This window comes from Anopheles bellator, chromosome 1 (assembly GCF_943735745.2).
Source record: "Anopheles bellator chromosome 1, idAnoBellAS_SP24_06.2, whole genome shotgun sequence".
In the NCBI taxonomy this organism is placed as follows: Eukaryota; Metazoa; Arthropoda; class Insecta; order Diptera; family Culicidae; genus Anopheles; species Anopheles bellator.
Genome location: NC_071285.1, coordinates 24023136 through 24046329, shown reverse-complemented (window position 1 = coordinate 24046329; position 23194 = coordinate 24023136). Strand labels below are relative to the sequence as shown.

At 45.9% G+C, this 23194-nt stretch overlaps 4 protein-coding genes across 4 annotated transcripts; 1 reads left to right on the top strand and 3 right to left on the bottom strand.

The window, feature by feature from the left end:
* Positions 1-9379: 9379 nt before the first annotated feature.
* LOC131215269 (uncharacterized) lies at positions 9380-13112 on the bottom strand. The gene is made up of 4 exons (XM_058209657.1): positions 12716-13112; positions 11685-12651; positions 10211-10661; positions 9380-10136 (listed from the first exon to the last, which is right to left on the bottom strand). Exons 1-4 carry the CDS (start codon positions 13110-13112, stop codon positions 9600-9602), a joined length of 2352 nt encoding a protein of 783 aa, XP_058065640.1. The 3' UTR covers positions 9380-9599.
* A 351-nt stretch (positions 13113-13463) lies between these two features.
* Positions 13464-14710, bottom strand: LOC131216350 (DNA/RNA-binding protein KIN17). The gene has a single exon (XM_058210816.1). The coding sequence runs from the start codon at positions 14651-14653 to the stop codon at positions 13484-13486; it is 1170 nt and encodes a 389-aa protein (XP_058066799.1). The 5' UTR covers positions 14654-14710; the 3' UTR covers positions 13464-13483.
* Positions 14711-15065: 355 nt separating this feature from the next.
* Positions 15066-19042, top strand: LOC131209314 (insulin-degrading enzyme). The gene is made up of 8 exons (XM_058202359.1): positions 15066-15213; positions 15288-16857; positions 16927-17277; positions 17347-17578; positions 17643-17849; positions 17904-18193; positions 18254-18463; positions 18543-19042. The coding sequence occupies exons 1-8, from the start codon at positions 15140-15142 to the stop codon at positions 18813-18815; spliced, it is 3207 nt and encodes a 1068-aa protein (XP_058058342.1). The 5' UTR covers positions 15066-15139; the 3' UTR covers positions 18816-19042.
* A 109-nt stretch (positions 19043-19151) lies between these two features.
* On the bottom strand, positions 19152-20901 carry LOC131216585 (uncharacterized). The gene is made up of 5 exons (XM_058211116.1): positions 20528-20901; positions 20340-20468; positions 19790-20264; positions 19354-19717; positions 19152-19296 (listed from the first exon to the last, which is right to left on the bottom strand). Exons 1-5 carry the CDS (start codon positions 20643-20645, stop codon positions 19159-19161), a joined length of 1224 nt encoding a protein of 407 aa, XP_058067099.1. The 5' UTR covers positions 20646-20901; the 3' UTR covers positions 19152-19158.
* Positions 20902-23194: the final 2293 nt, after the last annotated feature.

Below are 23194 nucleotides of genomic sequence, written 5' to 3'. Positions count from 1 at the left end.
AATATCAATGTTTTAATGTAACAAAGGAACCATTCAGCAACAAAAACTTAAATGAAAAAGCATTCATTGAACAACGGGTTGCGTTTAAAACAAATTTCACTTTCAAATTTAAGTCAATTTCATAGTGTGACCATGACTTCAATTGCTCACCGCTTTCTGTGGCATGCGATCCGTTTGGAGAGCCTTATTTCGTCAACCTCAGCCAATACCATTCGTGCAGGACACGTGCGTGCAGTCCACCAAATATCCCCAAACATTAAGTGGATGAGTGCGCCCCTGTATGTGTGCATTACGTCATTTCATCTGTCAAGCATTGAAATCACCCTGAAACTGTCACTCCGGTCGCCTTTGGCACTAAGGTCGAGGAGGGTAAATTCCAGTGCCCACCCTACCGGCCGTGTACATCCCAACCGTGACCAAGGAGATGCGGATGGACGACGGACGACGACGAGGGTACCGCGGGAAAAGCGGGTTGATTGCGAGCACGAACTTTGCGCGGAACACGAAACCGGAACCGGAGCGGAGAAAAGTGATGGAGTGCTGGAGTACTTTCCGGGCCGGGTTTGTTTCACTTTTTGGCCCGTTTTTTTTTCTTCCTCTTTTCTCGAATGGAATTGGGAAATGGAATTGGGAAGTCCTGATGGATGTAGCGGGGGCCAGAACAGCCGACGAGCGGGTATTTCATTTCAAGTAGCTTCGAATCCAATCCGATTTCGCGACTTGGAATCGGCCGATTAATTGGAAAATAATCTACCATCCGCCGGACGGTTTTCTGGGATGGATATTCAAGTTCCGCTCCCAGCCGACGTCCGGCCAAAGTGACCGAAAATCCGTAGATCCGTAATGAGAACATCAACTTCGGCGGGGATCAAGTTGGGGACCCCGGCCTTATGAACACTTCATTTGTCGAATAGAACTCGTTCCGGGGATAGTTACGCCCTCGGGATGTGAGTAAAAAATACCGACACGGCGGCCCGTAACTTGGCCTACAATGTAGACGCAACTTTGCAAAGTACTGCTCGATGACTACGAAAAGTCGTGAGTAGAACTTCTACTCACGTTGGGTCTCCCATTTTTTGTCTGCCGTTTCGTTTCGGGAAAATCTCGGGAACAAAACAAAAGAAAATCGGCAACAAAAGCCGGCAACCGTCAAAACAACGGTCAGCACGAGTTTTCCATTTTCATAATTAATTAAAGCCAAACCGCCAAACTTCGGGCCAGAGACAGAAGAACGCCCATACTACTACGGATCGACCCGGTGTGCGTTGGTAATCCGGCGTAAGGGTGCCACCAGTTTGCCTGTGTATGTGTGGGTTCTTAATGTAGCAATTATGTGAAATTATGGTAATATGCTGGTGCCGCGTGGATCTACCTGGGAGAGGTTACAACGGCAGCGGTTTTCTTTTCCAGTTTCAATGCTGACCATTGCTGACACAAGAACCTCCTGGCCATCCCACGACTTGGGGAGACCAACGACCAGAGAAAAAAACGACGATGCTGTCTGGGTCACTGACAGAACGGACCGACAGGTGGGCTGGGTAAATTAGGTCCAGAGCAGCGCAGGTTAAACGTCGTTCCAGTCTCATTACTTTGGGATCGGCGAACGATTCGTTTCGAATCCCTCCCGCAGCCCTTTCGTTGACATTTTTCTTGTAACTGTCAGCACGCATTTCAAGGTTTCAAACCCTTTACCATTCATAAAATAACATTTCTTATTCTTGGCATTTTGATCTTTTTCTGTAATTTTATACGAACGCATAGAACCATATGTATCATTTTATACACGGTATACATTTATTACTATTTTTCCATCATAATTATCATCAAAAACGCACGAAAAGTTGCTTTCAAAAGTTGCAGTTGTATCGGAAACCGTTGCTTCTTTTTCCGTTCGCCATTAATCGGTTTGCTTTCCACATTTTCTTATTTCTTTGTTCTCGCTGTTACTGAATTGGTTTTACTCTCAAACCCATCGTTGGATACCGGAGGTTTCTTGGTGGAATCGAAAGATGTAGATACTTCAATCAATTCCATGTGGCGTCCGGCATCTTTGGCTTTGGAGAAAAGAAACGAATGCTCATTTACCATTGGCACCCATTGCTTTTGCTATCATTTTCATGCCGTCGAGCTTATTATTAAAGTCATAGAATCAATCAGAACACGGGAGGTTGGTTATTGTTATTGGAAAGAGCTTCACAGTAGTAAATATGAACATTGGACACACGTTTGGTTGTCCCGGATAAATAAATAGAAACAAGAGCAAATATATTTAATTCGCGGTCTGTTATACAGTTTTGTAGCATAAAAATGTGTGCGATTTTTCTATTAAATGAATAAAAGCGCTACAAAACTGAACGCCCAGGGTTGAAGAATTCCAATAATGAACGACAACAGACTTAGAGAAATGAGAATAGGCAAATGGCGAATCTAATTCCTGAATGTAGCTGACGCACATCAAACTGTCTTCCAGTGGCAACAAGGATCGATGCCAATAAACAGCAGAGTCACCGCTCGTCTCGCACGAAGCAATATGAATATTCTCTCTCGCCCAAAAAAAAAACAAGAAACACGCACCGCTGTCATCGCCTCGGGCCATCAGGATTCGCCGCGCACAGGACGACACCACCGGCAATCCGCGAGGGTCCAGCGAATGTAGGAAAAATCATTAAATACATTTCTCCTTTCTTCCGAGTGCCGAGGCCAGCTGGCGGGGGCGAAGAAGTACTTAGCTTTTTATACATCTCCAGAGAACCTTTCGCCGAAGAACCGGGAAGAAGTGGTTCATCACGGCACACTTACTGCTCACGCAGACACGCATGCAGATGGCGCGTGCACGCGGCGATTGTGTGTGCGCGTCAGGCTCTCTGCTGACTTTAATAGTATTATTATTAAAATTGACTTTTATTTCAACTCATCGCCCAGCGAAACTGTCTCTGGCCGGCCCCGGCACAGAACCTCCCCATTGGGAGGACAGCTTATTACGATGCGGCCACGGCTGTGGGGGCCGCCGGGAAAAAAGAAATCTAATTTAAAAAAAAACATTACCGTATAATATTTGATGCTGCGGATTATGGACACCCCGTGAGTGTATGTGCTTCACGGCAGGGCCCGGCTTTCTTTCGGTCAGGACACGCCAGCGTCACACGATAGGGAATAATCTTCACTCATTTCGGTGTGCCCGGGCCCGAATCTGCTTATCGTGCCCCCGTGTGCCCAACAACGATGTGCGTGATGGTGGATCATGAAACTGTAATGAATTGAGATTTCCCCGGCGGTGGGCGCGCCACCCTCCCCGAGGGCCGACGATGAGATCATTCTAATTAAACATACATACAACACGTCATCGTCGTCGTTGCCTTTTTTCTCGTTTTTTTGTGGTCTTTACCCAACTAGCCTGGGCCATTTCTTGCGGGCGAAACCATGATGGGGGAGGATCAAAAACCGGCCAAAGAAAGCACATCACAGCTTCATCGCACACCTGGTGGTCGTGGTGTATGAATCTTTAATAACATGACGAGTCATCTTTTCTTTCCGTCCGTCCGGCTTGTTTCGCACACTGCGGCTGCTTTTGCCTAATATCCAGGCGTTTGGTGGCTAAATGATGGTAATAGCCATCATGTTTAATGAATATGGGATGGCTGGAATGAATGCTACCATTACGGAAAATGGTACGATTTCGGGTCACTTGTTTGGCATCGCACAGGTTCGAAGGCAGCCCCGACACTTGGGTCAATATTTAGCAAGTGCGGTACATCAACTGTGATGTGGGAATTTTAAGATACGTTGTTACGAAAAGTACTCATTCCAAAATGCAAAGTTTGGTGCTTAGCTTGGTGATGGCAAAATAAGTTTCTATGAAGAATCCCCGGAAGAATTCGGTCCTCTATGAAAAGAATTAATTGGAGCCGTAAGAATGCTCAAGACAAACCATCTCGTTGGAACACCAGTAGATGGTCAAATGCATACAAAGGCGAAATCATCATCCGCTTGAAGATAATATTCATCAATTTGGCCGACCTCAATCAACCAATCGTAGAAGAATGATATTCAATTGCAACTTCATATCCTCCACATCCCAATGATTATGTGATCGGAAGTGCTATTCAGAACTCCCGAAAATTATAAAAAAATATATATATTTCAACTAATTGCAATCGAAACGTAAATTCTATTGAATTGTTCGATAACACTGATAATTCAATTCAAGGGTTCAATTTTATCAAACTTATCTTTAGCATTCGATATAATTTCGGTATTTAGTTTATTCTATGCGTACCGGAAAATTTCTTCATTCTATCCCTTGGATACCTTGAAACCGATGTAGAGTTACTTCATACACTAATGGCCTAAGGATGAGTTCAGATTTTTGGCAACAGTTGGCATTTCTTAAACATGTTTCTCCCACAGCATAACTTTCAATAAAGGATTATTTTCTTCTTTACACAGATAACCTTCAAGAACAATGAAATGCGTTTTTTGGCCGATCGAATATTTAGCAAGTGTTTCAGTCAAACACCACGCAAATAAACACCGTGATTCTGCTGAGTAGAATCCAGTTTGCCGTTATGCCATCTTAAGTGGTGTCCTCGCAACTCCCGGTACGCATCCTGCGATGGACAGCTAAAGTCTTTAAAGCTGTGTCGCACGCAAAAAGCAGTCGCCGACGAATCTAATTTTAAAGTGCCAAAGCGTCGGCCACCGCGACGATCCAATGTTATTCCACCGGTCATTCGCCGGTTCCGGTCATCTGGCAGCCGCCGCGCACCGATCCGGCGGCATCCCGGACATCCCGAGGTAGGTCAAGTGAAATCGAAAGCATAATTTAATTTATTATTCAAACCCTCAAATTGAGTGAAATTTTCCACGCAGCCAACGCAGCGCCCGCCCGCCAGCGGAAGTGTCCGGCCGAACTTCTTGGGACCTGTTTCTTCCCTCCTGCTGCTGCTACTGCTGTTGCATTCCCGTCGTCACTTTTTACCGTCGTCTGCGCGCGTCTTCGGGCGGGCCGAACGCGCCCGGAGGTCAGTTTCGGACGATGGCGACGAAGTCTCAAGAAAAGTGAGCACAAAAATTCATTCACACAATTTTCTTCGCCGCCCGCAGCGAGCAAATCGATTTTGGAGTGAAAATCCAGTGGCCCCGGGTGGAGTGGAAGGTGAAAAAACAAAGACCAAGGCCCGGGCCGGAGACCGGCAAACAAAGGTCCTGCGCGCCAGAAGCTCGGACCGGGCGGCGTTTTTGCAGGCTGGCCCGAAGATCCGAAACCAACCAAGGCGACTATTACCACGACTTCCGGTTGGCTGGTTGCCGGTGGCCGGGCAGCTTTAATGTGTTAATTTGCATCGAACCTTTTTGCTGCATCGCTCTCTGACCGACAGCCACTCGGCCACCGGCCACCAGGCGGCTCCATCGGCTTCTGCAGCGAATGGCAATTAGCCCTCCCGACGCGCTTTTTTTTCTTCGCCCCATCCGGCTGACTGGCGGTGAGTGCTTTTGCCATTTGCCATGAGAGGGTGAGTGACTCGCGGAATGAGTTACTAAATAAAAAAAAATCATAAAAGGAGCAAAGAAAAAAAACACCGCCTCACTCACACTTGCAAATGGCCCGTTATTACTGCTGCCGAGAAGGTGACGGCAAAGTTTTTGTTAGGCCAGTCCACGACAATGGCCAGTGGCAAGTGCCAAGCTACCGTGGAAGAAAATTTATGATGTTTTCTTCCCTATCTCTCTCTCCCTTTCCCTCTTTTTCTTTCCATCTCTGTCTCATGATGGACTCCAAAAATCAATATTTTTTCCTATCTACATCCGCCGTTTTTTTTCTCACGCGCGGCCAATTCCACGTTTAATTTGCCTACCTTTAATGGCCTGAAAATTTAAAAACTGGCGAAGGGAGCGCTTTTCTTTTGTTTCATACACTTTTTCAGGCAGCTGTGTTCACCAGCTACGAAGCCTCGAAGCGTTGTACCACAAAACCAGTGCTGCGAAGAAATCATTACTTTAAAAATCCAGAACAAGGAACATAAGCTGCTTCCTACGTATATTTTTTTTCAAAGTCCGACCGTTTATCGTCAGTTGGTTTGCAGTATCTTCAATTGCATTGTGAACACCGAAAAGCCCCTACACAACCTCGCTAGACCTCCGTGTTGAAGTGTACTGACCCATTTTCATCAGAGACAGAGGAGGAAAACCCTTGAAGAAAATATTTCAATCAAAAAACATTGAGACGCATGATGTTGGCAAGAGCCATTTTCCGTATATTTTTTAACATCTTGACCATAAAAATTCCGCAATCGCTCTTGAAAGAATTACTAACTAAAGATGAACCGTTCAAGAATATCTCGTTACTTCGAATTGAACGTTAAATATGTAAGTCGATTTTGTAGGTGTCGAAAACATAATTGGGTAGCATAAATCGGTAGTTTTTTTTTTTCCGATAGAACCTTTCGTAATGAGCCCATTCGACCCTGTACAAACCTTTCGTACTATGCTATTTTAGGGCAAAAGCTATTCGAAATCGTGCCATCTTTCTAATCATGCAAATAACCATGGAAATTTATTGCAAAACGTTTACTTAAATGCTATTTTTGAATTGCTATCTACGGCCCGTGCGCCAAGCTGGTTTCACTGTGTAATCTTCATTATTCAATGGAATAGTTTCAGACTAAACAAAGGATTCAAGTCGAGCAGGATCAATGCCAAAAATATGTCCTTTTAAATTTCAAACAACATAGAACTTTTAATCTTGATAGTCATTCCGCCTTTTCCTTGGATTTGCCTTTGTGGCTTAGTGCATTCAATCCTAGCAGTAATTAACCTTCGGAAGCCCTAACGTCATGCGCCTTCTCAATTTCGAGACCGCGTCTCAGTTTAAAATTACGATTATTTATAGCCTTTGAAACGATATCCGGATCTTTTGGGGAAATCCTGTTCCATTGCTTTCAATCAGTTAATGGTTTTTGACTATTTTCTCAACTTACAAAACCCTTTTCGAGTCACTTTATTGTTGATCGGCTAGTGATCAGGAGATATTTTTCCAACCTTCTGTGACATAACAAATAGATTGGGAAACTGAGAAACAGCTGATTCATAGATACTTTGTTTAATTAAATTCCATTTCATGTTACGAAGAATGTAATTATCAATGCGCAACAAAAAAATCTATGTTATCGCGTACGAAACCAGAAAAAAGAGCAGAATATTGTTTTAATGCAGTGAACAATTTGCAGTGAGCTTCAACAATTTCGTTAATTACATCACAAAAGAGTAAACAATTTTTAAATCACTTTCAAAACATTTTATCCTCGGTGAAATGAATTCCTTTACGTATTTTTTCTCCAAGTTGCTAGTGACTGAAAGAAGCGAGTAAAAGTACGAAACAAACGTTTCACCCAGCCGATGTCAATGCAAATGACCCAAGACACATTTTGTACACCGTACCGCCGTCGTCCTGCGGAAACTATTGAAATGCTCATTCTCGGGGCGACTCCATCCTTCGCGACGGTCCGTCCTTAATTGCGACGAAAAAGACAGACAGCACAACGGCCACGGCTATCTGCAGCGAAGAAAACAACAGACGTCCGCGCGATGGCAGCTCCAATGAGGACGAAGATGAGTGAGTCTTGGTGCGATATTTCATATTGTGTGCTTTCGGCGGACGATAAGACGATGCGACAAAACAGAAACAGCGCGTCTTGAAAAATTACTCCGAGCACACAGACACCACAGGGGACAAGGTGCAGGGCCCGTGCCCACGGTCCTGTGCCCGATACCTTCGCCGGCGCCTTCCGGTGCTCCGTAATTTAATGCGGCACAACGGGAATTGAGACGTCAGGACAAGAAAACCCGTCCCATCGACATTCGAGAGTCCTACGAGCCACGCGTTGTGAGCTGACGATCATCCTGATGGACGGACAGACGCGAACCAATTTGACTCTCCTTCTCTCGCTCTCCTGAAGCCGGTGTGGGGATAGGAAAATTTTCACATTCAAAGGAATCCTGGTCAGAACCGGCGTCCTGCGTGTGGATGTGCGCCGTTGCGAGCTTGTCCAACTATCAACGCTTTCCTGTCCGCAACTTCTTTTCGAAAAACTGCGAAGAAAATGTACAGCACTTTTGTTTGTGTGTATGGATGCTTATGAGATACGAAGCAGCGGAAAAGAACTCCAACCTCATAGAGAAAGACGAACGTTCAGTGGCTGGCGAGTAGAGAAGTGAGAAAATAAGTTGTTTTGTGCGTCAAGACGTAGACAAGGGATACACCATCGCCTTGGACCGGATCATCCACCCACAAGACGTCGTCACTTCCTTCGCCTTGCTCCACATCAAACTCTCCTGTCACCGCCACCTACCCGCCACGAGGGATTTGAGATAATCATAATGAGGATTCATAATAACGAGCATGGACCGTGATGATTACGGCCGTTGCACTGACAGGAGCAATGAGCTAACAGCATAAGCAAGTTTGCTCGTTACTTTAGCGACCGTTCTCGCTGAACCCACGGGCAAAACAAAGAGAACACTGCCATCCTCGCCTTTCGGTCCAGGACACATCCGCTCAACCCGACCCCGAAGCTCGGGGGAGCTATGTCCGACGCCAGACATATTGAGTACGACAAAGAAGCACCTAAGTCAACTGGCTGGGTGAAATTTACAGGAAAGCATTAGCTACACGAAGCACATTTGCGTACCTCTCATTGCCATCCCTTGAAACGCTTGCATTATTCACGCAAATGCTTTTGAAATCGGATTTTAGCTTTGAGTTAAGCTATTAAGCCTCTAAACCTACAGAAGCAAAATTGAAAGAAGTGGCAAAACAACACGCACTTAAACTACTTGTAGCACTGTTGCCACTGTTTTGAAAACTGTTTACTAAAAAATCGTGATCGGCAGCATTTTACGTTGCGATTCGCATTATTTTCAAATGATAATTAGCACCGTTAAAAATACTTCATTTACCGGCAATTGCAAGTCCACAATGGTCCTATTTGCAGCAGGACGATCATCGATAAGTGCCACGAACAAATCTTTAGGTTAAACGAAAGTCAACAATGAATGCTGATTTATTCTCTATTAAACACTTATGTTAAATATATTATATTAAACTTACATCTCAGTGACTGCCCTTTAGGCATTATTCAGTTAGCCCTTGCTCATCCCTATTCATATTATGCAGCTGCCCACAATGAGCATATCTTCATAAATGGGCTCCTGAATGATTTGTGGAAACAAAATGCAGGGAAATGCTTGCAATGTTTGGAGAAGATTCTTCATAAAAAGAAGGTGCGATCAATTAGTGAACCGAATTGAGGAATTTTTCATAACTTAGAGGAAAGTATTAAAAGGGCTAATCACTAGAAGCAATGAAACAAAGTATTGCGATGTGTGAAACCATGTTTCGAGGTAATTTCATGAAGAATGTACGTGAAGTAAAGTTTTAAAATGTACTTATTCTTTAATTAAGTCAAAAACTGCACAGCCCAATTGAAAACTTTCTTAAATTGTTTAAATAAAACTATTTACATCATCTAACACACCTGCATTTGTACCGTGATCCGTAATCAGTTTGAAAATTCACACACTCCAAAGATATTGCGAGACATTTACGGTAACCAATCGCTGTCGTAATTGTATTCTCCCTGCTCCGAACGTTGCTCATTTTCATCCTCAACGCTATCGAGATCTATGATATCCTGGACACTGCATTCGACCTTGATCGTATCGTGATTCTTCTGCTTTGGTTCAGCTTTAACCGATTCCTGGGCTAACTCGGCGGCAGCAGGTTTTTTGCTAGACTCTCCGCAAGCCTGTGCCCCATTCGCTGTAATGAAACTTGTGATGGACAGTTGCAGTGCTTTGCGTTGTGGCCGAATGTCGCCCGTGTACCACGACATTGGCACCGTTGGGGTACGGCTTTGATTCCCATTCCCATAAGGCACGGTGCTGATCACTTCGCGCGGCCGAACAAACTGAACGAAACGCTTCAGCTCGTCGAAGCTCGAGTGTTCCGAGTATTCGATGCCCACTATATTGATTCTTCCCCGATACTGTGGTTTGCTGTTTTTCTCCCAACCACTCGGCCGAAGAGCTATAACACAGTCGTACCGATCGGGGAACTGGTCCAAGTACTCGCCCAATTCCTGTAACCAAAGGTAGCGTTATATTACCAAGTCTTACAACAGTATTCAACCAAAGATGAAGCGGCGATACTTACATCGTACGATATTTTGTTCATCGCTAGTACGTGAATGTCCGCCTGAGCGGGGTTCGTAACGAGCAACGAGAGCTGCCTGGGATCTGCAATTGCAGTGAGTGCCTTCCAGCGATTCGGTTCGGTCCACACTTTCATGCCAGTCGCAATTGCCAGTTCCATCCACACTTTTTCCTTCCCGATCAAATAGCTGCCGCAAACTATCAACACTTTAGCACCGATGTTTTTCTTTAAAAATGCAAGAACAGTATCCCGGGCGTTGGCCACGCTTTCACATTGTGGCTTAAATGCGTACTTCGACGAAAGATACGTTGTATCGAGGTAAATGCAATCGATCTGAAAGTTCCATAGCTCAGGATATTCTTCCATCTCGGGAGATGCACGGAAATCGCCTGTGTGCAGTATATTTGTGCCGTTTGGCAATCGAAACAGGAACATGATTCCACCAGGGCAGCTAGAAATAGTAACAAATAACAATATAACACATCGCTCAATAAGTTCGCAGGATGACATATAGATTGCGAAACAAATACAGAATCCTTATGATTTTTAGACAGTACCAACCTTCAAACGACATCTGTCAAAGTTTCATGACATTCGGATTATTATTTACCAAGTTACAGTGTGAACAATTCAATCAACTTTTGTAAATTGAAAAAAATGGAAAAATCAGAATTTCGTGTGCTCATTAAGCATTGCTTTGTGATGGGGAAAAATACCGTGCAAACTAAACAGTGGCTTGACAAATGTTATTCGGACTCTGCTCCATCGAGGCATATGGTTGAGAAGTGGTTTGGTGACTTTAAACGTGGTCGTATGAACACCGATGATGCTGAATGTTCCGGTCGCCCAAATTCGGCAGTTACTGAAGAAAACATACAAAAAGTCCACAAAATCGTCTTATCCGACCGCAAATTGAAATTGAAGGAGATTGCTGAGGCCGTAAAGATATCAGAAGGCAGTGTGTTTACCATTTTGCATGAACATTTGGGTATGCGGAAGCTTTGTTCGAAATGGGTGCCGCGTTTGCTAACACCGGACCAAAAACAACAACGTCACAAGTCAATGAAAACGATGGTGAAAATGAATGAATTGCACTTCGAATTGTTGCCCCATCCACCATACTCGACAGATTTGGCCCCCAGCGATTATTGGCTGTTCTCGGATCTCAAAAGGATGCTCCAGGGAAAGAGATTTGGATCGAATGAGGAGGTCATCGCCGAAACTGAGGCATATTTTGAAGGGAAAGATAAATCGTTCTACAAACATGGTATCGAAAAGTTAGAGAAGCGTTGGACTGACTGTATCGCCTTAAAAGGAGACTATGTTGATGAATAAATACAAATTATATCAAAATATTGTTGTTTTATAAGCTATCCTACGGACTTATTGAGCGATGTGTTACATTGAAACATATCGTCCATAAGACCACTGATTCATCTTTTTAGCTTTCTTTAAAGGCACAACTGCCACTTACTGATTTGCATCCAGCGCAATTATCTCGACGCCATCGATAACGATGGCCTGATGAAGATCGATCAGTAGATAATGTTCCTCGGGAACATTAATAAATGTTTTCACCAGTCTGGCCGTAATGGGAGACATTATCAGTGGTTTCGAAAACGATTTCTTCAACCCAATGTAGTGGTCCGCATGAAAATGAGTCAGAAAATAGTGCGTCACACCTTCAATATCGCCGTACCGAAACCCGTCCACGGCAAACGTCGTGCCAGCGATTATTTTGTGCTTTGGACAAACGACCTTTTTGCGTTCTTTCTTTGGTGCGCTTTTCGACACTTTGGCTTCGGCAACTTTAAAGCGATTTGTTGAAGGCTTTTTATGCTTTCCCCTGTTTGTGCTCTCTTTTTCTGTGGCCGATCGTGGCCGTACTGTTTCATCATTCAACTGATTTTTTGTCACATCTGCTCCATGTGCATCCTCAAAGGCTGCTAATGCAATACCAGAATCACCGGTAGTATCATCAACTGGTAATGGGGTCGTAACAATCGGGACAGCCACCCGCTCCATATTCCAGTCTTCCCGCTCAGGATCGTAGCACGCACTCTGCACACGCTCAATGCGTTCCATAATCTCTGTGGGACCCAATTGTCCGCCGGAAAATTCCGGAAATTCAGCAAGCGATGTAACAGCAGCAATGCGTAAGTGATGTTCTCCTTCTTCAAGATTTACATGCAACATTTGTTCTACGTCCATATCGCCGGTCACGATCGTTGGCATTACGGAATTCTGCAGGACCCGGCAATAGCCCACACGTTCAGCGTCTTCATTCTGTTTGTTAAAAAAGTTTGTTATCCGTTTCTGCGAATCGTCAAAGTACTTCTTCGTCAGCATCTTAATGTTTGTGGATGGACTAATCTTGCGCCGTACTTTGCCGGCCGCCTTTCGTGGCAACGTTTGCGGCGCTGCTTGCTTCCTAGTGGAGCCTGTAAAACAATATGTAAAACAATAATTCGGCTTCCAAATACTACCTATAGATACCACAGATACCTGCAGACGTGAGCTTTCTTCCGGTGGTCCAATTAGAAGGCCGACCGGCGTGGTTTCGTTGTTTCGATGGCGTGAAGAACTCTCGAATGGAGCTTTTCGAGGGGGTGCGAGAATCGTTTTCGTCATCGCTGGAAATGATGACAATTTCTGGCACCGTCGATTGTATGCTCTCTGGAAGGCAACTATTCCTGGTAGGACTTTGATGATCCGGCTTAATGTTTGCTTCAGTCGGTCGGTCAGTCGAAGTCGGTTCACAACTTGCAACTCCTTGGGTAGAGCATTCTGTTTCACTGGCAATTTTGGCACTTTTCCTACGTTCAACACGTTTCCGGACACTCAAGGAAAGTGATAGCCTCTTCGAGCTTCGAAGAGTTCTCGTTATAGGAGGGGAAGACATTGTATTTTGATCATTATGCTCATCAAACTACTGATCTTTCACGAAAATTCCTGATAAACTTTGTTTTGACAACATTGACATTCTTTTTGGCGCAATGTTCTTGACATAACGAAAAAAATTCCCCTTTTCATTGAAATATCCCTTTAGGTGTCAAAAAATCAAAACAACCACAGTGTACGGAAAATGTAGTGTCACACGATGTCCTGATTATGCTTTACCTTCTGCATTCTGCATTCGCATTCTGAACTTGCTAAGCGAGAAAATAAATAAAAGTGAAATTAAGCGAAACGAAACAAGTGTAACGAATTGAATAATACATTTGAGTCCTTACCCTAAAAGGTATGTTTATTTGTCCTTGTGATTGATTTAACTCAAACAAAGAGTTTACTTATATCTTCATACGCAACACTACTCACTAATCTACCTTTCAACGGACCAGAGGCAATCTCGATTGTTACGCTAAAACGTTCGGTGTTGATTGCTTTTAAAGTCGCTGTACAACCCCGATAACCACCGTTTAGTACCAGAATTTGTTTCCCGACCTGTGGTATGACGGTTTCGAGGTGCGCTTGATCTACCTTAAGTTTTTCGCCCGTTTCTAGCAACCGGATTTTGGCGCGATATTTGTCGAAAACCTCAACCACTACGCCCTTTTCTTTATAATACTTCTCCCCTAAGGCCTTTGTTATCATCTTCACAACAATTCCCTCCATTAGCCAGTAATCCTTTCGATTCGATTTCTCTTTTTTCATTTCCTCTTCTTTGATCAGTTCATCCAGCGCCGACACCTTCTTCGTGTCACTTCCGCCATTGGTCGGTTTGAATTTTTTCTCCTTCTTTACATCAATCAGTGCATCCAATGTTCTTTTCGGGATAATGGGTGACGGCGCAGACTGTGGTTTGATGCCGATTTTAAGGTCCAGCTTGATGGTTTCCTCTTCATTGTCACGTTTGAGCTCCGAAAAGCCAGAGCTGGACGGTTCGTCCTCCGTTTTGCCACGTTGTACTTGTTGCTCGATAAATTCTGCCAGCCTTTCCGCGTCGTCCTTGTCCATCTTCTGCTTCTTCGCCATCTTTTCCTGCATCGCCAGGGTTTCCGGATCACGGTCGATGTAGGTGATAAACCACCCTTTATCCGTTTCATCTACCACACAGTGGCCGTTTCTGCCAAGGAATTTGACGAAATCCGACAAAGAATGCCACTTTGTAGCATTCATGTGAAGATGGTGCCGATCGGCAATGTACTCTTGGTAAACCTTATTCGCTGCCACTCGCTTGGTTCCAAACTGGCGGCGCAGTATCTGCAGGTATCCTGTCAGGAACTCTTGCGAAAAGCCATCGATGAATCGGCCCGCGTTGTCGGCAAACAGCAATATCTGTCGCTGATGGGATTCGCTCATGGTGTGACACTTGAAGCCGTTCTCGTCCCGACACTGTTTTTCGCACATCTGGCAATACCACCGAAGCTTTTGCAAGCCTTTTGCTTTCATTTTGTTCGCCAGGTACTTTGGCGTACCGACTTCTGCCTTTCCTTTCCCCATTTTAAAGTAAATTTAATGATTCCTCGATCGGAAAAACTTGATCTTCTCAAAACTCAATATCCTTGCTCAGTCAACAAATCTTTGTTTTCGTTTGGTTCCGCAAGCTGTCAAAAGCGTCAAACGAATGACATCTAAGATTTCATCTAAATTTATAATTGTATAAATGCGTGATTTATCTTGGAATAAATTGTTTTACTTAGGTTTCAGTTATAGAGATGTTAATTTTCTTAATTTTCTAACGCACTGCACCAAATATGCACAGTTAAAAATAGTCAATAGTTTGAATTTTGACGTTTTCATCATCGCAACTGTCATACCCCCCACTATGGGTATTTTTGATATGTCACGAATCATCACATATTCGCAATTCGTCAACATCAGTAAGATCAGTAAGTATCAGGAGTGAGAGTGATTCCTTGAGTTTCAGTCCTTTTTTGTTATTTGTCTGGCGGTTTTCGGATCGGAGGATTGAAATCCGGTGTGTTCATGCTTACCCAGGTGATATTGCAGCGGATTCCCATCACTTTAACAGCGCATTCTTTTCGCAATGGAACATCACGGTACAGCATTCGGTTCGCACCTTTATTGATTTTTATCTCGATTTCTAACTTCTTTGACCTTTCGTTGCTTACAGTCAGTCGGTAAGATTCACGAACGCTGCGACGATTGGCTCAGGCCGCTTCAAAAATACCGCAGGCGTAAATTCGAGCGCTCCTTCAAATAAACCCTATCTCATAATGGAGGCAACATACACAAGCCAAGCATCGCTCGCGAACGTGTCGACGGTTACGAACTCTGGCGCAGATATCTCGTTCGAGCGGATTAATACAATCATCAAATCGGTTCAGGATAATCGTGAATACCGTGGGCTGAAGTTGGCAAACGGGCTCAAAGTTGTGCTAGTGTCGGATTCAACCACCGATCGATCAGCAGCCGCGCTTTCGGTACCAGTCGGACACCTAAGCGATCCGTTGGAAATACCTGGTCTGGCGCACCTTTGCGAGCACATGTTGTTCCTGGGCACCGAGAAATATCCAAAGGAGGACGATTACACATCGTTTCTAAAGGAGCACGGTGGAAGCTCCAACGCAGCCACATGCTCCGATATTACAAAGTATTATTTTGATATCGTTCCCGACAAACTGGAGGATGCACTCGATCGGTTTTCGCAGTTTTTCATTGCGCCACTATTCAATGAGGGAGTCACTGACCGGGAAATCAACGCGGTGAACTCGGAGCACGAAAAGAATGTCTCCCAAGACCTGTGGCGCGTTAAGCAGGTGAACAAATCGCTTTGCAAAAGCACACACGCTTTCAATCGCTTCGGAACCGGCAACAAGCAGACACTGTACGAGCACCCACGCCAGAAGGGCATCAATGTGCGCGAAGAGCTGATGAAATTCCACAGCCAGTGGTACTCGTCCAATGTGATGAGCTTGGCTGTTTTTGGCAAAGAAAGTTTGGACGAACTGGAATCGATGGTGATCAAAATGTTCGCGCAGATCGAAAACAAGCAAGTTACGCCGCCTACTTGGCCCGCGATGCCATACGAAGAAGATCAACTGGCGACAAAACTTTACATTATACCGATCAAGGACACGCGATCGTTAACCATTACCTTTCAGATGGATGATCTCGAAAAGTATTACAAGTCCGGGCCAGAGCACTACATTAGCCATTTGATTGGCCACGAAGGCAAGGGAAGCATTCTCTCGGAGCTGCGGACACGCGGTTGGTGCAACAAACTGCTGAGCGGCTACAGTAGCTTAGGGCGAGGCTTCGGTTCGCTGGATATCATGGTGGATCTTACCGAGGATGGGTTCGAGCATATCGATGATACTGTGAAAATCATCTTTCAATACATCAACCTATTGCGATCGAAGGGGCCCCAGAAGTGGATTTTCGAAGAATATTGCAGCTTGTGCGAAATGCTGTTCAGATTCAAGGACAAAGAAAATCCCAGCACACTGGTGGACAATGTCGTTGCCTCGATGCAACTGTTCCCGCTGGAGGACGTTCTCGTTGCAAAGTGCTTGATTAGCGAATGGCGCCCCGATCTTGTCACCGATTTGTTGGAGAAATTAACACCGAAAAATGCGAGGATGATAGTCGTTGGGCAAAAGTGCAGCGAACTGGCCACTGACCAAGAGCGATGGTACGGTACAAGATATGGGGTACAAAAAATCGAACCATCGGTCCTAGAGGTTAGTTGTCCATTCGGTGGGTTGATTGACGGCAAAAAATATGTCACATTATAATTTCTCCTTCTACAGTACTGGTCATCGAAGGACTTGAATGACAATCTACACCTACCCGCGCCTAATCCCTTCATAGCGACCGATTACGAGCTACTTCCGCCGGAGCAAGAGCTTGAAAAGTGTCCGGTTGTCATTCACGATACTCCAATAATTCGATCCTGGTTCAAGCAGGACATGGAGTTCCTCAAACCGAAAGCACACGTCAACCTGGATTTCAATAATCCCATCGTTTACTCGGACCCGTTGAATTGCAACCTTACCCATCTCTACGTGCAGCTACTGAAGGATCATCTGAATGAGTTTCTTTTCGAAGCCGATCTCGCTGGATTGAGTTTCGGGGTTAGCAATACTACGTCAGGATTAAGTGTGAGTGGTTTAGTTACTTGAAAGGCGCTCAGTGATGGAATAATGTTCCCTTTTTATCACCATAAATAGCTATCCATCGGAGGATACAGCCACAAGCAACAGGTACTCCTCGAAAAGGTGCTGGACAGCTTGTTTGATTTCGAGGTCGACAGCAAAAGGTTCGAAATTCTGAAAGAACACTACATCCGGGGACTGAAAAATTACCAGGCCGAGCAGCCATACCAGCACGCCATTTACTATTTGGCGCTCCTGCTCATGGAACAAGCGTGGTCACGGCAGGAATTGTTGGACTCTACCAAACGTAAGTGCGCCAAACCGCGAATCGCCTGTAACAATAATATTACATCCAACATCCCTTCCTGTAGTGCTGACGGTTGAACGTTTGCAGACGTTCATAAAGCAATTGCTTTCACAGCTACACATCGAATGTTTCATCTATGGAAACGTAAACCGAGAGAAAGCAATGGAGATGACGCAAATGGTGGAGGACAAAATGAAAAATTCGGATGCCAAAATAGTGCCACTGTTGGCTAGACAGCTGCTGCAGAAGCGCGAACATAAGCTACGGAACGGTACGAAAATCCTATACTGGAGTGGATGATGTTTGACTATTTTTATTTTCGCAGGAGAAAATTGTCTATTCGAGGCAACTAACCAGTACCACAAAAGCTCCTGCACTCAGCTGTACATGCAGTGTGGCCAACAGGACACACATTCGATGTATGTGGACATCCTGGCGCAGCTACTTAGCGAACCGTGTTACTCGCAGCTACGCACAAAGGAGCAACTAGGGTACATTGTGCTGTGCAGCACTCGAAAGGCCAACGGAGTTAGCGGACTCCGTATCATTGTGCAATCTCAGCGCCATCCGTTGTACGTTGAAAAGCGCATCGAAAACTTTTTGAACAGCATGTTGGTAAGTTACTTAGATAGCCGAACGGGATAATACGGTTTATCGGCATGCTGTCTATTGCAGAATCATCTTGAAAAACTTACCGAACCCGAGTTCAATCGCAATAAGGAGGCGCTGACGAAACTGTTGCTAGAGAAACCAAAACGAATGTATGGCCAATTCAACATTTACTTGCACGAAATTTCCTTGCGGCAATATCACTTCAACCGTGCGCAGGTTGAAGCGGCAAAACTTCAAACGCTGACCAAGCAGCAGGTTATTGATTACTACAAGGTACTCTCCTAACCATATGCTCCGTTCTCGAAAAATACAGCTGCGAAAACTATGGCATTTTTTCCGCTGCATTTTCTAGGAATACATCATGCTGGGGGGATCATCTAGGAGTACGTTGTCCGTCCACGTGGTCTCTACGGCCGAAGGTGGTGCCGGTGTGATCAAAACGCCAGATGAGCAAGAACCTACAACCGAGCAAACGGAAGAGAGTTCTGTCGCAACACCGCTACCCACTACGAAGGACTTTACGAAAATAACTGATCTGGCCAGCTTCAAATCGTCCCGCTCGCTGTTCCCATTGGTTCAACCTTACATTGATATCTTGCCAAAGGGGGGTCGTTGCAAATTGTAAAAAGTATGACTACTTTAAAATGGGCACCTCATTAAGGATCTCTTTGGACATGTATTGACAAATCAGTGCGTTGCAGTGCAACAATCAAAGAATAACGTACCAAACATTTGGATACACCATACTTACGGGAAGATAAAAACCAAGGGAAATATATTACAGTTTCTGTGTTACGCGTACAATAAAGTACGTTTTTTCACGTTGTTAAAGTGGTCCTAAGCCAACGAAAAACCTCAAAAGCGTACGTACAATGGAAAAAAACAAGGGACGAGCTTGGGCAAAGTGTCACACATCCGAAACGGGCTCTTACTTTTCTCATTAATCAACTTCAATCCCGGGTTTATTTCTAAAGAAAAATGATGACCTTTATCAGGAGCTTGTCGTCCTTAAGGTACGGTTCCGCGGTCAGCGCTGATAATGGTGCTTCAAATTTAGCGTTGGTGTTGGTGAGATCCGTCGATATCATGTCACTGAACGGCATGTCCTTAAAAATCAAACGAAATCATATTATGCGAACCGAATGGGCACACCGCACCCTTACCTGGTTCAGTATGATAATCTTGTGGCGGAAGAACTTCTTCGTCTCCACCTGGCCGTACAGCGCACCGGAAGCCAGTATCACGTTGGGCGTTTTGCGCAGCTCGTCGTCGAACGCGGACAGTTGCTCAAGCTGCACATTCAGCACATCGCCGTCGGCCTTCGTAGCCGTCCTGGCACGCAGTCGTAAGTTCAGTCCCGAAATCACAAACACGGCACTGCCAAACGTTGCTCCCCTACCGGTCGGGGCCGCACGCAAGCGTTTGGTAAAGTGTTCTATCTTCCAAAAGTACTTGAAAACCTTCGCATCGCCGGTAGAGATGACCGTGTTGTTGAACCGATACACTTCGTAGTCCCGCAGTCCGCCGCTGGCGTTGAAAGATGGGAACCGATATTTAGCTATTACTTCTCATCACCGACTTTCACTGCGCAATACCTACGTAAGAAACTTTTTCTCCGTCGGCTTATCGATCGGTTTGAAAAAATCGTTCGCCGGCGACGATGCTACGGAAGTGTTCCGCTCGAGCGCCGACGGAAGCTGCTTCACTAGATCACTATTGCTTGGCGCGGTGTCACCGATCTTCGGTGCCAGTGCCACTGCGCCGTCCTCATCATCATCATAATCGTCGTCCGGAAACACGACACTTGCGATCGGTGTCGTAGACGGAAGTTGTGTCGGAGTTGGAGTGATGGCCGCAGGGCGATCTGTAGTGGCGCCGCCCGGTATCTGGGCCGCCTGAGGTAAGGCCGTGTTGGACGCGGTTTGCGAGGCGCTCGTAACACGTCGGATCGATTTGTACACGGACGGTTGCAGTGGTGGAGGATTAAAGTACGGATCGCGTATCATTCTCCTCAGGTTGTTCAGCTCATCCAGCAGTTTAGCCTCCAACGTCCGAAACGCTGTCAGCATTTCATCTGAAACAGAAACGGTGGTCATTGTGATGGTCAGAGAACACGGCACGATCAGCGGTGCGTTCTGCTGCCTATTACCTGTCCCGCACACTCCGACCAACGTTTTGCTAATGGAGGCTTGTGCGCTCGCTTCGATGTCACCGGAAGTGATCGTACACTGGGCGGTTTGGGTTTCGTAGGGCGCATCAGGGGTGTCCGGTTGTGCTCCTGGCAAAGTAGACCCGCTATGAGTACCGCTTTCAGTACGTGAATGCCAGATTGATTACCTTCCTTACTGGCGCCACTTTCTTGCCCATTCACGGAGCGTGTCACTCGGCCTGATAACAACACACACAATAGACCGACCGCGAGAAGCGAAGTACTGGGCCGTACTGCGAACAGCATTGTGGCACCGGTTGGCCAGAGATCGATGTCTCCCTATTCTGCCACGTAACGAAGAATTACGCTCCAATGAGTGCGTCTGTGGAATATTCCGACGCCGATCGACCGAGTCACGCACAAAAGTGCAAACGTGTTCTAGAGAGGCTGTAGAGAGCAGCAGGGAGGAATAATCTCAAGATGCCGTCACAAGATCAGGTCGCAAGAGAGTAATTTAGGTGCTATTTTTAAGCTCTCGCGAAGGGACGACGGACAGACAACTGGCGCATGGCGCCCGACGATCTCGCCGATCGAGGGGATTTCCTTAATTCGAACACACTTGCAACCGCTTGCTGTAGTACGCGGACACACTATCGCTACCGCTAAGAAGCGGCGCTGAACACACCGATGGCCTGTGTGTGCTTTGCTGATGGTGATAGGTCGCGCCCTCGGTCACGGAATCACCCAACAGACCGCGGAGCGACTCGCGAAAGGTATGCATAGCAAAATAAAACATAAACCAGAAACACGGGGCTTAAAAGTGTGATCCGCAAAGCGTAACCGCTGCAAACAAAACGCAAAAGGTCATTTCGGGGGACGCACTCCAAGGGCACAAACGTGGTTCCTATCTGTGTCGAAACGTCACCGACGTGTGAACAACTTCCAATTAGTTAGCTGTACGCTCGAGTTTTAAACTTGTCTTATCGATTTCACCAGGACAATCCTGATCCTCGCGTACCAATTAGTGGTAGTGTCGATGTGCGTTGAGGCTTGTCTAGTAGTTCTTAATGGATCACTTCCAGCGTATCCCACCTAATCGGGTTGTCTTGGATCAAAAAATCTCCACCATGGAAACAAGAGTCCTGAGGAGCCTTTGCAAGCGAATCGGAAGTCTCGTAATTTCGCATTCGCTAGGTTAAAAAACAATGATCCTCAGAGGTTAAGTTAGGAATAACGAAATGTATAACACTACACAACAACGTTTATCTGATAGCGACCTGATTGCTTAGGGCCCCAGCCAACTCAAGTGTACTCCTAACACTCTGCAATCACTCTCTCTGCAGAGATCAACCGCCAAACGGTTCAAAATTGGCGTCTCGAACGTGGTTGCTACAAAACTCTAGAAGGGTCTCTTTGAATTACCGATAAATTTTAGGTCAATTATTGGTCCGCACGCAGCGCAGTATAGCATTTATGCGCTCGTGCCCCGCACCGCAAGTGACACTCAAGTGCCGAAGCGGCTGCGGCGGCGCACTGCCTAATGGCGATCTTCAAAAGCGGTCCGTTTTGTCCGTTGCATAACGGACCGCTCAGAGACGTGTACCAAAACAATCGGTCCGACATTACTCGATCTACTTGTGGCCAAAAATGAGGCCACACGAACGTGGAAAGATGCATGCAGCGAATCGGCCGTTTGATTACCGTTTGAAATGCGGCCTGCCAATCGATAGGGTAACATTACTAGCCGATGGATGGCTCGCATTATTGTGGGAGATCCGAATATCCAACTAAGACCCGCACAGGCCAACAGGCTGCTGTTCTGTTAGGTCAGGATTGACCTCCACTAGTTGCGTAAGGCGCCGTGGCCGAGGATCAAGTTCAAAGCCGAATCGAGAATTTCCACATAATGCCATTAGCCGGGCCATTCCAACTCCGGTTTTGCCTATTTCATAATACTTCACGGCGCACACGTCGCACAACCTGATGACCAAATTAATGCCTATTTGTGCCAAGACACCGCCACAAAATAGGCCACATATAAAGCATAAACCTGTGGCGCAACAATTCAAACAACAATCCGACTGAGTAGGGCATTCGGAAGTAGGAAGTGTTACTACGCGCCGAACCGGGCGTAAGTGGCGCACCCGCTGTGAGCTGCCGGAAATATCGCCGGGCGCTGGCTCCCCTATTGTTCCCTTTCGTTTCCTTTCACCAGACGCGGTCTCTCACGCGGGGTGTGTTGTGGCGATTTGCTGACGGAAAAGGCGAAAGAAAAAGAAACAACAATGCGACTGTAATGCGACGACAAACAACAAACAGAGCCGAGGCGGAACCACACGGACGTAGCGCATTCGCGATTCGTACTTTATTTAGTTCAGACTATCCAAGCCGCCGCCATCCCCAGCGGAGAGCGCCCCGCTGGGAATCGGTGAAAGTGCCACTATAGTATATGAAACGGTGGGTAGCATTGCGGTGCTTTATGCTGCTCTATTACCTCACGGCCGGTAGATTGGCGCAGGCCGGCTGATGGGTGGGTATTTTTCAACGCTTTGTTTAATTCCCTCATGCTGCGTTCACCGTTCGATAGTTTTATTTCCTTGACTAACAAAATTAGAGACTTGCGGCGGCGGCACCAGCAGCGGCAGGTGTGGTTTCGATTAAACCACAATCAACGCAGCCGCGACGGCGTGGCGCAATAGTATATGCGGCCGCGTGCTACGCGCGTAATCGGGCTGGCGACTTTCGGAAGTGGATTTAAATTCGGAAGTGTTACGCCTAGCCAAATTAGGGTTTGCCATTTCGCCACCGTTTGCTGGCCACGCAGAGCTGAGGGCTGAACCTTTTTATTGGTGCCT

What these genes read in the sequence shown, in the direction of transcription:
- LOC131215269 (XM_058209657.1), bottom strand. Translation starts at nt 13,112, where the DNA reads ATGTCTTCCCCTCCTATAACGAGAACTCTTCGAAGCTCGAAGAGGCTA. An exon ending in AAGAAAGCTCACGTCTGCAG is followed by an intron (nt 12,652 to 12,715) that starts GTATCTGTGGTA and finishes ATTGTTTTACAG; the next exon opens with GCTCCACTAGGAAGCAAGCA. An exon ending in ATTGCGCTGGATGCAAATCA is followed by an intron (nt 10,662 to 11,684) that starts GTAAGTGGCAGT and finishes TACTATTTCTAG; the next exon opens with CTGCCCTGGTGGAATCATGT.
- LOC131216350 (XM_058210816.1), bottom strand. Translation starts at nt 14,653, where the DNA reads ATGGGGAAAGGAAAGGCAGAAGTCGGTACGCCAAAGTACCTGGCGAAC.
- LOC131209314 (XM_058202359.1), top strand. Translation starts at nt 15,140, where the DNA reads ATGCTTACCCAGGTGATATTGCAGCGGATTCCCATCACTTTAACAGCG. An exon ending in TTTCGCAATGGAACATCACG is followed by an intron (nt 15,214 to 15,287) that starts GTACAGCATTCG and finishes CGTTGCTTACAG; the next exon opens with TCAGTCGGTAAGATTCACGA. An exon ending in AGGTTATTGATTACTACAAG is followed by an intron (nt 18,464 to 18,542) that starts GTACTCTCCTAA and finishes TGCATTTTCTAG; the next exon opens with GAATACATCATGCTGGGGGG.
- LOC131216585 (XM_058211116.1), bottom strand. Translation starts at nt 20,645, where the DNA reads ATGCTGTTCGCAGTACGGCCCAGTACTTCGCTTCTCGCGGTCGGTCTA. An exon ending in AAGTGGCGCCAGTAAGGAAG is followed by an intron (nt 20,469 to 20,527) that starts GTAATCAATCTG and finishes CTACTTTGCCAG; the next exon opens with GAGCACAACCGGACACCCCT. An exon ending in GGTCGGAGTGTGCGGGACAG is followed by an intron (nt 20,265 to 20,339) that starts GTAATAGGCAGC and finishes TTTCTGTTTCAG; the next exon opens with ATGAAATGCTGACAGCGTTT.